Below are 14,516 nucleotides of genomic sequence, written 5' to 3'. Positions count from 1 at the left end.
AGGGAGATCCAGCTTTTAGAGCCACCACTCCTAAGAAGTTCTCTGTGTGTGTGTGTGTGTCCAGGCTTGGCGTCGGTAGCTGGGATGTGTGAGCCGGAGAGGAGTTGCAGCATCAATGAAGACATCGGCCTGGGTTCTGCTTTCACCATCGCTCACGAGATTGGCCACAAGTGAGTCCGCTCACATTTACTACTTCCTTCACAGAACAGCGCAAACTGGCCCTAACCAGAATAGAAAGAAGAGTGGGAGGCCCCGGTGCACAACTGAGCAAGAGGACAAGTAAATTAGTGTCTAGTTTGAGAAACAGACGCCTCACAAGTCCTCAACTTGCAGCTTCATTAAATAGTACCCGCAAAACACCAGTCTCAACGTCAACAGTGAAGAGGCGACTCCGGGATGCTGGCCTTCTAGGCAGAGTTGCAAAAAAAAGCCATATCTCAGATTGGCCAATAAAAAGAAAAGATTAAGATGGACAAAAGGACACGTATACTGGACAGAGGAACTCTGCCTAGAAGGCCAGCATCCCGGAGTCGCCTCTTCACTGTTTACGTTCAGACATTTCTACGTAACCCCAAACCTTTGAACGGTAGTGTATATAATAATACATATATTACTACACAGAGAATGTGACTCGCTATTTTGCAACACCCGCAATATCATCTGCCAATAAAATTGTATTTTATTTTATTTGGAACTATTCCTAAAGAATAACCAGATCTTTGGGTTGGTTTGGTCTGGGTTGGTGTGTGTTGGTTTGGTTTGGGTTGGTACAGTTGAAGTCGGAAGTTTACATCAAATCAAATCAACGTTTATTTGTCACGTGCGCTGAATACAGCAGGCGTAGGTAGACCTTATAGTGAACTGCTTACTTACGGGCTCTAACCAATAGTAAAAAAAGGTATTAGGTGAACAATAGGTAGGTAAAGAAATAAAGCAACAGTAAAAAGACAGGCTATATACAGTAGTGAGGCTACATACAGACACCGGTTAGTCAGGCTGATTGAGGTAGTATGTACATGTAGACATGGTTAAAGTGACTATGCATATATGATGAACAGAGAGTAGCAGTAGCGTAAAAGAGGGGTTGGCGGGTGGTGGTGGTGGGTGGCGGGACACAATGCAGATAGCTCGGTTAGCCAATGTGCGGTAGCACTGGTTGGTCAGCCCAATTGAGGTAGTATGCACATGAATGTATAGTTAAAGTGACTATGCATATATGATAAACAGAGAGTAGCAGCAGCGTAAAAAGATGGGTTGGGGGGCACACAATGCAAATAGTCCGGGTAGCCATTTGATTACCTGTTCAGGAGTCTTATGGCTTGGGGGTAAAAACTGTTGAGAAGCCTTTTTGTCCTAGACTTGGCACTCCGGTACCGCTTGCCTGCTCCACTACAGCCCCGTCGATGAGAATGGGGGCGTGTTCGGTCCTCATTTTCCTGTAGTCCTCAATAATCTCCTCTGTCTTGGTTATGTTGAGGGATAGGTTGTTATTCTGGCACCACCGGGCCAGGTCTCAGACTTCCTCCGTATAGGCTGTCTCGTCGTTGTCGGTGATCAGGCCTACCACTGTTGTGTCGTCTTCAAACTTAGTGATGCTGTTGGAGTCATGCCTGGCCATGCAGTCGTGGGTGAACAGGGAGTACAGGAGGGGACTGAGTACGCACCCCTGGGGAGCTCCAGTGTTGAGGATCAGCGTGGCAGATGTGTTGCTACATACCTTCACTACCTGGGGGCGGCCCATCAGGAAGTCCAGGATCCAGTTGCAGAGGGAGGTGTTTAGTCCCAGGATCCTTAGCTTAGTGATGAGCTTTGAGGGCACATACACCTTAGCCAAATACATTTAAACTCAGTTTTTCACAATTCCTGACATTTAATCCAAACAAATATTCCCTGTCTTAGGTCAGTTAGTGTCACCACTTTATTTTAAGAATGTGAAATGTCAGAATAATAGTAGAGAGAATGATTTATTTCAGCTTTTATTTCTTTCATCACATTCCCAGTGGGTCAGAAGTTTACATTACATTACAGTAGTATTGCCTTTAAATTGTTGAACTTGGGTCAAACGTTTCAGGTAGCCTTCCACAAGCTTCCCACAATAAGTTTGGTAAATTTTGGCCCATTCCACATGACAGAGCTGGTGTAACTGAGTCAGGTTTGTAGGCCTCCTTGCTCGCACACATTTTTTCAGTTCTGCCCACACATTTTTTATAGGATTGAGGTCAGGGCTTTGTGATGGCCACTCCAATACCTTGACTTTGTTGTCCTTTAGCCAATTTGCCACAACTTTGGAAGTATGCTTGGGGTCATTGTCCATTTGGAAGACCCATTTGCGAACAAGCTTTAACTTCCTGACTGATGTCTTGAGATGTTGCTTCAATATATCCACATAATTTTCCATCCTCATGATGTCATCTATTTTGTGAAGTGCACCAGTCCCTTCTGCAGCAAAGCACTCCCACAACATGATGCTGCCATCCCCGTGCTTCACGGTTGGGATGTTGTTCTTCGGCTTGCAAGCCTCCCCCTTTTCCCTCCAAACATAACAATGGTCATTATGGCCAAATAGTTCTATTTCTGTTTCATCAGACCAGAGGACATTTCTCCAAAAAGTGCGATCTTTGTCCCCATGTGCAGTTGCAAACCGTAGTCTGGCTTTTTTATGGCGGTGTTGGAGCAGTGGCTTCTTCCTTGCTGAGCGGCCTTTCAGGTTATGTCGATATAGGACTTGTTTTACTGTGGATATAGATACTTTTGTACCTGTTTCCTCCAGCATCTTCACACGGTCCTTTGCTGTTCTGGGATTGATTTGCACTTTTCGCACCAAACTACGTTCATCTCCAGGAGACAGAATGTGTCTCCTTCCTGAGTGGTATGATGGCTGCGTGGTCCCATGGTGTTTATACTTGCGTACTATTGTTTGTACAGATGAACGTGGTACCTTCAGGCATTTGAAATTGCTCCCAAGGATGAACCAGACTTGTGGAGGTCTACAATTTTTTTTCTGAGGTCTTGGCTGATTTCTTTTGATTTTCCCATGATGTCAAGCAAAGAGGCACTTGAAATACATCCACAGGTACACCTCCAATTGACTCATATGATGTCAATTAGCCTATCAGAAGCTTCTAAAGCCATCATTTTCTGGAATTTTCCAAGCTGTTTAAAGGCACAGTCAACCTTCTGACCCACTGGAATTGTGATACAGTGAATTATAAGTGAAAAAATCTGTCTGTAAACAATTGTTGGAAAAATTACTTGTGTCATGCAAAAAGTAGATGTCAAAGTCCAGATCCTAGGAAGAAACCTAGAGAGGAACCAGGTTATGAGGGGTGGCCAGTCCTCTTCTGGCTGTGCCGGGTGGAGATTATAGCAGAACATGGCCAAGATGTTCAAATGTTCATAGATGACCAACAGGGTCAAATAATAATAATCACAGTGGTTGTCAAGGGTGCAATAGGTCAGCACTTTACATGGGATAAACAATCTTAAAGGTCAATAACACAATAGAAAAATCTATGTACAGTGTGTGCAAATGTAGTAAGATTAGGGAGGTAAGGCAATAAATAGCCCATAGTGGTGAAAAATTGACAATTTAGCATTAACACTGGAGTGGTAGATGTGCAGATGATGATGTGCAAGTAGAGATACTGGGGTGCAAAAGAGCAACAACAACAAAAATAACAATATGGGGATGAGGTAATTGGGTGGGTTATTTACAGATGGGCTGTGTACAAACCATTTTTATATGGTCCTTGCTTTGTGCACGGGGGCATTGTCATGCTGAAACAGGAAAAAGCCTTCCCCAAACTGTTGCCACAAAGTTGGAAGTACAGAAGCAGTTAGAATATCATTGCATGCTATAGCTTTAAGATTTCCCTTCACTGGAACTAAGGGACCTAGCCCAAAACATGAACAACAGCCCAAGACCATTTTCCCTCCTCCATCAAACTTTACAGTTGTCACTATGCATTCGGGCAGGTAGCGTTCTCCTAGCATTCGGAAAACCCAGATTTGTCCATCGAACTAGCAGATGGTGAAGCGTGATTCATCACTCTAGAGAACGTGTTTCCACTGCTCCGGAGTCCAATGGTGGCGAGCTTTACACCACTCCAGTCGACACTTGGTATTGCGCATGGTGATCTTAGGCTTGTGTGCGGCTGCTCGGCCATGGAAACCCATTTCATGAAGCTCCCGACGAACAGTTACTGTGCTGAGGTTGTTTCCAGAGGCAGTTTGGAACTCAGTAGTGAGTGTTGCAACCTTGACAGATGATTTTTAAGCACTTCAGCACTCGGCAGTCCCATTCTGTGATCTTGTGTGGCATTCCACTTCACGGCTGAACCGTTGTTGCTCCTAGATGTTTCCACTTCACAATAATAACACTTACAGTTGACCGGGGCAGCTCTAGCAGGGCAGAAATTTGATGAACTGACTTGTTGTTATGACGGTGTCAAGTTGATAGTCACTGAGCTCTTCAGTAAGGACATTCTGCTGCCAATGTTTGTCTATGGATATTGCATGGCTGTGTGCTCGATTTTATACACCTGTCAGAAATGGGTTTGGCTGAAAAAGGGTGTCCACATACTTTTTAATATACAGTGCATTCGGAAAGTATTCAAACCCCTTCCTTTTTTCCACATTTTGTTACGTTACAGCATTATTCTAAAATGGATTTAATAAAACATTTCCTCATCAATCTATACACAATACCCCATAATGACAAAGCCAAAACAGGTTTATAGAAAGTTATAAAAATGTATTAAAAATAAAAACAGAAATACCTTATTTACATAAGTATTCAGACCCTTTGCTATGAGACTCGAAATTGAGCTCAGCTGCATCCTGTTTCCATTGATCATCCTTGAGATGTTTCTACAACTTGATTGGAGTCCACCTGTGTTAAACTCAATTGATTGGACATGGTTGGAAAAGGCACACACCTGTCTATGTAAGGTCCCACAGTTGACAGTTCATGTCAGAGCTAAAACCAAGCCATGAGGTTGAAGGAATTGTCCGTAGAGCTCTGAGACAGGATTGTGTCCAGGCACAGATCTGTGGAAGGGTGCCAAAAAATGTCTGCAGCATTGAAGGTCCCCAAAGTACAGAGAGATCCTTGATGAAAACCTGTTCCAGAGCTCTAAGGACCTCGACTGGGGCGCATGTTCACCTTCCAACAGGACAACGACCCTAAGCACACAGACAAGACAACGCAGGAGTGGCTTCGGGACAAGTCTCTGAATGTCCATGAGTGGCCCAACCCGAGCCCAGACTTGAACCCGATGGAATATCTCTGGAGAGACCTGAAAATAGCTGTGCATCAACGCTACCCATCCAACCTGACAGAACTTGAGAGGTTCTGCAGAGAAGAATGGGAGAAACTCCCAAAATACAGGTGTGCCAAGCTTGTAGCGTCATACCAAAGAAGACTCAAGGTTGTAATTGCTGCCAAAGGTGCTTCAACAAAGTACTGAGTAAAGTGTCTGAATTCTTATGTAAATGTGATATTTCTGTTTTTATTTGTAATAACTTTGCAAAAAATTCTAAAAACCTGTTTTTGATTTGTCTTTATTGGGTATTGTGTGTAGATTGATGAGGAATTGTAACAAAATGTGAAAAAAGTCAAGGAGTCTGAATACTTTCCGAATGCAATGCATGCTGTGTTTGCTCATGCTAATGACAGTGTCCACATACCTCCTGAATATAAAGTTGAATAATGATGATGTATTGGTCTACGTATCCACTCCCTGGGGTTCACAGAGATGGCCATTTCCTTTATAATGTCTCGTGTCTGCTTCTGTTTTGGGGCAGTTGTAAAAATGGTCTCTGCAAGGAGAGGATGTATAAAAAAAACTTAGCCACGGTCTCAGGACGGCTGATTTATTTCCAGAGTAGGGTAAAATGTCATAAACGCCAGCGTTAGAAAAACAGGCCAGGCTGTGGGATGTGGTGGGTTGTTATATACATTACAACTGATCTGTGCTTTTGGACGATCAGGGAAACTAAGCTTCAGCTTCCTGCTGTAACGCAAGCTTTTCTTTCGTTTAGATACAGTTTTTGAGTTACATACATTTTTTTGTTAAACAGATTTATATGCAGCCAAGCCAGTGCTCAGTCAAGTTGGGCAGCAGAAACCAGAAAGCAGAAACCTTTCTTTCTGTCAGGAGGTTCACACTAGAGAGCTTCTCTGATCAGACGGACGCTGAGAGAGAGAGAGAGAGAGCATAATTTGTGTTTATGGGGGAGGGTGGACGAGTAGGGGTTGAACCAGGCCTGGGCTGTGTACTGTATATTCTATAACGGTATTTGAATATTTGGTTTGTTAAATGTGATACGCCGTGTGTAACGTCCATTTTTATAGTTTACTCTGCTACTTGAGTCATCTCTCTCCGCTCTCTCTCTCTCAATTCAATTAAATTCAACAGGCTTTATTGGCATGGGAAACATAAGTTAACCAAAGCAAGTGAGGTAGATAACATACAAAAGTGAAATAAACAATACAAATGAACAGTAAACATTACACATACAGAAGTTTCAAAACAGTAAAGACATTAAAAATGTCATATTTTATATATATATATATATATATATATATATACACTGCTCAAAAAAATAAAGGAAACACTAAAATAACACATCCTAGATCTGAATGAATGAAATATTCTTATTAAATACTTTTTTCTTAACATAGTTGAATGTGCTGACAACAAAATCACACAAAAATGATCAATGGAAATCAAATTTGTCAACCCATGGAGGTCTGGATTTGGAGTCACACTCAAAATTAAAGTGGAAAACCACACTACAGGCTGATCCAACTTTGATGTAATGTCCTTTAAACCAGTCAAAATGAGGCCCAGTAGTGTTTGTGGCCTTCACGTGCCTGTATGACCTCCCTACAACGCCTGGGCATGCTCCTGATGAGGTGGCGGATGGTCTCCTGAGGGATCTCCTCCCAGACCTGGACTAAAGCATCCGCCAACTCCTGGACAGTCTGTGGTGGATGGAGCGAGATATGATGTCCCAAATGTGCTCAATTGGATTCAGGTCTGGGGAACGGGTGGGCCAGTCCATAGCATCAATGCCTTCCTCTTGCAGGAACTGCTGACACACTCCAGACACATGAGGTCTAGCATTGTCTTGCATTAGGAGGAACCCAGGGCCAACCGCACCAGCATATGGTCTCACAAAGGGGTCTGAGGATCTCATCTCGGTACCTAATGGCAGTCAGGCTACCTCTGGCGAGCACATGGAGGACTGTGCGGCCCCCCAAATGCCACCCCACACCATGACTGACCCACCGCCAAACCGGTCATGCTGGAGGATGTTGCAGGCAGCAGAACGTTCTCCACGGCGTCTCCAGACTCTGTTACGTCTGTCACATGTGCTCAGTGTGAACCTGCTTTCATCTGTGAAGAGCACAGGGCGCCAGTGGCGAATTTGCCAATCTTGGTGTTCTCTGGCAAATGCCAAACGTCCTGCAAGGTGTTGGGCTGTAAGCACAACCCCCACCTGTGGATGTCGGGCCCTCATACCACCCTCATGAAGTCTGTTTCTGACCATTTGAGCAGACACATGCACATTTGTGGCCTGCTGGAGGTCATTTTGCAGGGCTCTGGCAGTGCTCCTCCTGCTCCTCCTTGCACATAGGTGGAGGTAGCGGTCCTGCTGCTGGGTTGTTGCCCTCCTACGGCCTCCTCCACGTCTCCTGATGTACTGGCCTGTCTCCTGGTAGCACCTCCATGCTCTGGACACTACGCTGACAGACACAGCAAACCTTCTTGCCACAGCTCGCATTGATGTGCCATCCTGGATGAGCTGCACTACCTGAGCCACTTGTGTGGGTTGTAGACTCCGTCTCATGCTACCACTAGAGTGAAAGCACTGCCAGCATTCAAAAGTGACCAAAACATCAGCCAGGAAGCATAGGAACTGAGAAGTGGTCTGTGGTCACCACCTGCAGAATCACTCCTTTATTGGGGGTGTCTTGTTAATTGCCTATAATTCCCACCTGTTTTCTATTCCATTTGCACAACAGCATGTGAAATTTATTGTTAAGTGGACAGTTTGATTTCACAGAAGTGTGATTGACTTGGAGTTACATTGTGTTGTTTAAGTGTTCCCTTTATTTTTTTGAGCAGTGTATATATATATATACAGTGTTGTAACAATGTACAAATGGTTAAGGAAAATGAATAAGCATAAATATGGGTTGTATTTACAATGGTTTTTGTTCTTCACTGTTGCCCTTTTCTTGTGGCAACAGGTCACAAATCTTGCTGCTGTGATGGCACACTGTGGAATTTCACCCAGTAGATATGGGAGTTTATCAAAATTGGATTTGTTTTCGAAATATTTGTGGATCTGTGTAATCTGAGGGAAATATGTCTCTCTAATATGGTCATTTTCTCAGTTTCCACCTCATTTTGTGGGCAGTGAGCACATAGCCTGTCTTCTCTTGAGAGCCATGTCTGCCTACGGCGGCCTTTCTCAATAGCAAGGCTATGCTCACTAAGTCTACATAGTCAAAGCTTTCCTTAAGTTTGGGTCAGTCACAGTGTTCAGGTATTCTGCCACTCTCTCTCTCTCTCTCTCTCTCTCTCTCTCTCTCTCTCTCTCTCTCTCTCTCTCCATGCCGCTTTCCATACAGACCTAGTCCCACCCCCTGTCACTCAAGGATTGCATTTGTTGTTGCTTGACCACGAGACACTTTCGTTCATGGTCAATGCAGCACATACAACAATGTTGATGACAACAATGTTGTTTCCACTTTGATCTTAATAGAAATCTACAAGCGTTTTATAATTACAATATTAGTTTGTGTTTCTTATATCTGCAAACAGCTAGTTTGTATTTTCTTAGCAAGTTAAACTAAATTGTGTTAGCCACTAATGCTAATCGCTAGTTAGCTGGCTAATAAAAGTAGTGAGTCAGAGCAAACGTAGCTAGCTAATACAGCCTGATACCAGTGCTGGTGGAGGCTTAAATCAGCATGTTGTTTGTGCAACAGTATCTTCTAAATCAAAGAGGAATAGGCGAAGCATGAATATGTTGGTTACATGAATAAAGATTTAATGTAGCCAAAGATTATAGGGTCCCCTAGAAAACACTGAACATCGTCCATGGCATTTCGATTTGTTGTCATGTCGATCAACACTCTATTCAAAGTGCCCATTATGATTTATATGCTAACTATGTAATTAGAATAAATATCCTATTTCCATGATTCCAAAAGTTCACCCAAGTGTTTTGCTCTAAATCACAATTGCAACATGTGGTTAAATATAAGGCCTAGTTTTTTTGCCCATATCGTGGCAGTGTGGAAATGATCTCACACGAGTGCAGGAAATGCAGAACTTGATGAAATGCAGGAAATTATTTTAGGTTGAAGTTGAATTGAACAGTATAAAACAATGGAGAAAGACTCATTGAAATAATGTTTAATATATGTGATACCACCCTAGGGTCACGCACTACTCATGAAGCAAATTTAGAACTTTTATTCATCAAAAACATAAAATACCATCAAAAATGTGAAAAATACCATGATATGATATTTTGGTGATATCGCCCAACCCTAGGTTGAACCTCTTTCTTTATCTCTCTGTCCCTGTCTGTGTCTCTGTCTGTGTCTCTGTCTGTCTGTCTGTCTGTCTGCCTGCCTGTCTGTCTGTCTGTCTGTCTGTCTGTCTGTCTGTCTGTCTGTCTGTCTGTCTGTCTGTCTGTCTGTCTGTCTGTCTGTCTGTCTGTCTGTCTGTCTGTCTGTCTGTCTGTCTGTCTGTCCCTCTCTCTCTCTCTTTCTCTCTCTCTCTCTGTCTCTCTCTCTCTTTCCCCAAGTCTCATTGAGAGCATAGAGAGTTTGGCTCTGGTCTATCCCCACCTCCCTCCCCCCCCGTCTGTAGCTGGCTGCTGTTCTGTAACTGGCCAGTCCAGACCTGTAGATGGTGATTGATTGACAGGCAGGTAGCATCAGGGTGGTGATTAAAACTCTCTGCTCCCTCCAGCGCTCCAGACAAAGCCTGACCCCTGACCTCTAGTCCCCTCTACACCAGCTGTTACATCCAGGAGCCACCGAGCCCTTTCTAACATCTCTAACCCTGCCCTACATGTAGGGGAGGTGCCGGGCAGAGTTATAGAAGAGGTAGAAAAGGGCTGCAGGTAGCCTAGCGGTTAAGAGCATTGGGCCAGTAACTGAAACGTTGCTGGTTTGAATCCCCGAACCGACTAGGTGACCAATCTGTCTATGTGCCCTTGAGCAAGGCACTTAACTCTAATTGGTCCTGTAAGTCACTCTGGATAAGAGTGTCTGTAAAATGAGGTAGAGGGAGGTAGAGATACATTCCCAGAGGTAATTAAGTTTGAACCTATCTGACTGCTCTGCACCCATTGGCCACAGTATTAGTTATCTCTCTCAGTGACACCACCCATCTCTCTTTGAATGGCATTTTTGGCCAATCTGGGTAAAAGCTGTCCTCAGGCACAGATCTAAGATCATCTGATCCTCCCCCAAACCATACCTTAACCTATATGGTTGGAAAAAGAAAAACTGACTGTAGATCTTTAAGTCTTGAGGCAATTTCATCTTTCTCCATGTTTGACCCGCCCTCCTCTCTGTCCTCCATTTTGCACTTACAGTTTCGGGATGAACCATGATGGAATAGGAAACTCATGTGGGACTAAAGGCCATGAGGCAGCCAAGCTGATGGCGGCCCACATCACAGCTAACACCAACCCCTTCTCCTGGTCGGCCTGCAGTAAGAACTACATCACCAGCTTCCTCGAGTAAGTGGAAGAGGGGCATTCCTCAGCGTGTGTGTGTGTGTACCTATCTCTGCCTGTGTGTAGAGATCTCAGTTTATTCTCACTTAAAACCACCTATTGAAACTCTTGTACATATCCTGAACCAATCCTTAACTTCCTCACTCTGTAAAAAGACATGTATGGCCTTCCAGCCATCCAAACATTGATCCTAGGTTTTGAGACAGAAACAGAAAGCCTACACTTCTCCTCCTCAAAATGATCTTTCTCTCCATGCCTTGAATAACAGATCGATTTGTTTTCTTGCTTCAGTGAAGAAGGATAATTCTTAGTTTTTTCAAATATTTGTCTTAATTTGATAAGTGCCCCTCAGGACTGGCTGATGGTAGCAGATAGAGTCTGGGTTTAGAAGTATGAAATAAATCTTCCAGTCAGACAGCGTCCATAGAAAACAAAGTCACTTGGCCTTGAAGGTCCTCAACTCTTAAACTCGTTGAATGGTTTTCAGTGAGCATATGTGTGTGTGTGTTTGTGTGTGTGTGTTTGTGTGTGTGCGTGCGTGTGTGTGTGAGCAGGGATAATGGTGGTTCTGGTTGTCAGAGTGTGTTCTCTGGTGAAAGCCTTCAGAGTGCTACTTGCAACACAAAGTAGCATTGGCACATAAACATAGACATTACAGTACCATGTGCCAACTTCTCACAGTAACACACAGGGATGCCTCTTCACGGTTTCTGGACCTTCTCACTATGGCCTTCTCTTCTCACGGTTGGATCATCTTGGAGTCTAGTACTGTTTCAGACCTTGGGCATAGAGGATTCATATTTTGTGACCCCTTATTTCTGGCACTGTTTCTCCTTTGAAAGTCTGTTGTAGATGGATTGTAAGCTTTCACAGAATTCATTTTTGTCTGTGTCTTTCCAGTTCTGCTTTTTACTTTTTAATGTCTGTCTTTCTCCTATGAAGTTTTGTCTGTAAACTAGACTTACCCTCCCGAGGGTTCTCTCCCTCCAACAGATTTGTAGATATGTCACACGTTTCTTCTTGCCAAGTAAAAAACTTTGGCTGTGGTCTTGGCCTAGATACACTGGTGCAATATGAGGCTGGTTTTTTGGGTTCTGAAGAATGGTTTATGAATGCAAACATAGTTCAGACACAGTATGTCATAAATCAATAGTTTAGTAACTTTTAGCCTAGTTACGTTCACTATAGACATAGGACATGGCGAACACTCCAGTGTGGTCACTGGCCAATCCTTTTGAGCTTTTGTGTTGAACCAATATCTAGACTTAAAGGAATATTCCACCCAAATACTATCTTTTGGTATTTGTTTCATTAGTCCATTGTTGACATAGTCCCAAAAATGTTTTGCTTGTCAACAATCAAGTTTTCAAGATATGTAACATTCTTAATATAGAAATCGTCCCCGCATGATGCAAAACGCAGAATCACATAATGCAAAATGAATCATACAGGGACGATTGCTGTAATTTGAAAGTTACATTACATAGAATGAAATACATTCGCAGCGGTCTAAGGCACTGTATCTCCAGCGCAGAGACGTCACTACAATCCCTGGTTCGAATCCAGGCTGTATCAAATCTAGCCGTGATTGGGAGTCCCGCAGGGCGGTGCACAATTGTCCCAGTGTCGTCTGGTTTTGGCCCGGGTAGGCCGCCATTGTAAATAAGACTTTTTCTTAACTGAATTGCCTAATTAAATAAAGGTTAAATAAATAAATAATAAAATATCTAGTCTTAACATAGCTGACCAAGGTGGGAGTTGAGGGACCGGTTCTTATTAGAAGAGATTTCCTCTGTGACAGGGTAATGAACTTGGCTTATCCCAGAGGACAGGAAGCTGCTTCAACTGGCAAATAATACTTTCTATATTTAAACATCAGACTATTTGGTTTGTCCCCGAACCAATAAACAGTGGGGTCTGCCCCAGCCCTTGTCTGCCGTGGTGTGGGTCAGTGTGGTGGGCTGGGGGGTGGGGGGGGGGGGGGCTAGCTAGGCTCTCTCTGGTGAGACGGACCTCTCCACACCAGGGAAAAATATTATTCCACCACAGATAAACAGAGAGATAGTTTCCTATTACATGTGCAGTCTGATAGTGTGGGTTAGGTGTGCTGTCTGATAGTGTGGATTAGATGTGCAGTCTGATAGTGTGGATTAGATGTGCAGTCTGATAGTGTGGATTAGATGTGCAGTCTGATAGTGTGGATTAGGTGTGCAGTCTGATAGTGTGGGTTAGGTGTGCAGTCTGATAGTGTGGATTAGATGTGCAGTCTGATAGTGTGGATTAGATGTTGAGTCGGATAGTGTGGATTAGATGTGCAGTCTGATAGTGTGGGTTAGATGTGCAGTCTGATAGTGTGGATTAGATGTGCAGTCTGATAGTGTGGATTAGATGTGCAGTCTGATAGTGTGATTAGATGTGCAGTCTGATAGTGTGATTAGATGTGCAGTCTGATAGTGTGGGTTAGATGTGCAGTCTGATAGTGTGGATTGGATGTGCAGTCTGATAGTGTGATTAGATGTGCAGTCTGATAGTGTAGATGAGATGTGCAGTCTGATAGTGTGGGTTAGATGTGCAGTCTGATAGTGTGGGTTAGATGTGCAGTCTGATAGTGTGGGTTAGGTGTGCAGTCTGATAGTGTGGATTAGATGTGCAGTCTGATAGTGTGGGTTAGGTGTGCAGTCTGATAGTGTGGATTAGATGTGCAGTCTGATAGTGTGGGTTAGATGTGCATTCTGATAGTGTGGATTAGATGTGCAGTCTGATAGTGTGGGGGGGATTAGATGTGCTGCTCTCATACTGTCTGGATCTGCATGGTAAAGAGAAGATGATTTTAATTTGATTAGATTTGTCAGTCTGATAGTGTGATTAGATGTGCAGTCTGATAGTGTGTAGTTGAAATGGTTATTCTGATCAGACAGTCCCAACCTCTGATCAAGAAGAGGGAGACTGTCATGGCACAGCTGCTGGCTGCTTTTCTATTCTGTTTCTTTCTGTTCTCTCTGTCATTCTGCATGGTAAAGAGAAGATGATTTTGTTCTTTGATTGTTTATTTTGTCATTCGTCATTCCTCTCTCTCCTTTAGCCCTCTTTCTGGTGTCATTCCTCTCTCTCCTTTAGCTCTCTCTTTCTGATGAGACAACTTTTAGTTCTCTTTGGTTATTCTGTCATCTCTCCTTCCCTCTCTCTTTCTGTTCTCTCTGTCAGGGAGACTCTCCTGGCCCAGCTCTCTTTCTGTTCACTCTCTCTTTCCTCTATTCTGTTTCTTTCTGTTCTCTCTGTCATTCCTCTCTCCTTCCCCCTCTCTCTTTCTGTTCTCTCTGTCATTCCTCTCTCCTTCCCCCTCTCTCTTTCTGTTCTCTCTGTCATTCCTCTCTCTCCTTCCCCCTCTCTCTTTCTGTTCTCTCTGTCATTCCTCTCTCTCCTTTCCCCTCTCTCTTTCTGTTCTCTCTGTCATTCCTCTCTCTCCTTTCCCCTCTCTCTTTCTGTTCTCTCTGTCATTCCTCTCTCTCCTTCCCCCTCTCTCTTTCTGTTCTCTCTGTCATTCCTCTCTCTCCTTCCCCTCTCTCTTTCTGTTCTCTCTGTCATTCCTCTCTCTCCTTCCCCCTCTCTCTTTCTGTTCTCTCTGTCATTCCTCTCTCTCCTTCCCCTCTCTCTTTCTGTTCTCTCTGTCATTCCTCTCTCTCCTTCCCCCTCTCTTTCTTTCTGTCATTCTCTGTCATTCCCCTCTCTCTTTCTGTTCCTCT

General features: G+C 43.7%; 1 protein-coding gene across 1 annotated transcript in view; it reads left to right on the top strand.

The window, feature by feature from the left end:
• Positions 1-14,516, top strand: part of LOC112257258 (A disintegrin and metalloproteinase with thrombospondin motifs 6-like) — a 142,074-nt gene that overhangs the window by 50,907 nt on the left and 76,651 nt on the right. The window contains exons 9-10 of the mRNA XM_042326608.1: positions 65-170; positions 10,630-10,776. Of these exons, the coding sequence (XP_042182542.1) occupies positions 65-170; positions 10,630-10,776 (253 nt within the window). The remainder of the gene's footprint in view (positions 1-64; positions 171-10,629; positions 10,777-14,516) is intronic.

The sequence above is a fragment of the Oncorhynchus tshawytscha genome, linkage group LG09 (assembly GCF_018296145.1).
Source record: "Oncorhynchus tshawytscha isolate Ot180627B linkage group LG09, Otsh_v2.0, whole genome shotgun sequence".
In the NCBI taxonomy this organism is placed as follows: Eukaryota; Metazoa; Chordata; class Actinopteri; order Salmoniformes; family Salmonidae; genus Oncorhynchus; species Oncorhynchus tshawytscha.
Note: the sequence above shows the minus strand (reverse complement) of the source record. Positions and strands in the feature narration are given on the sequence as shown.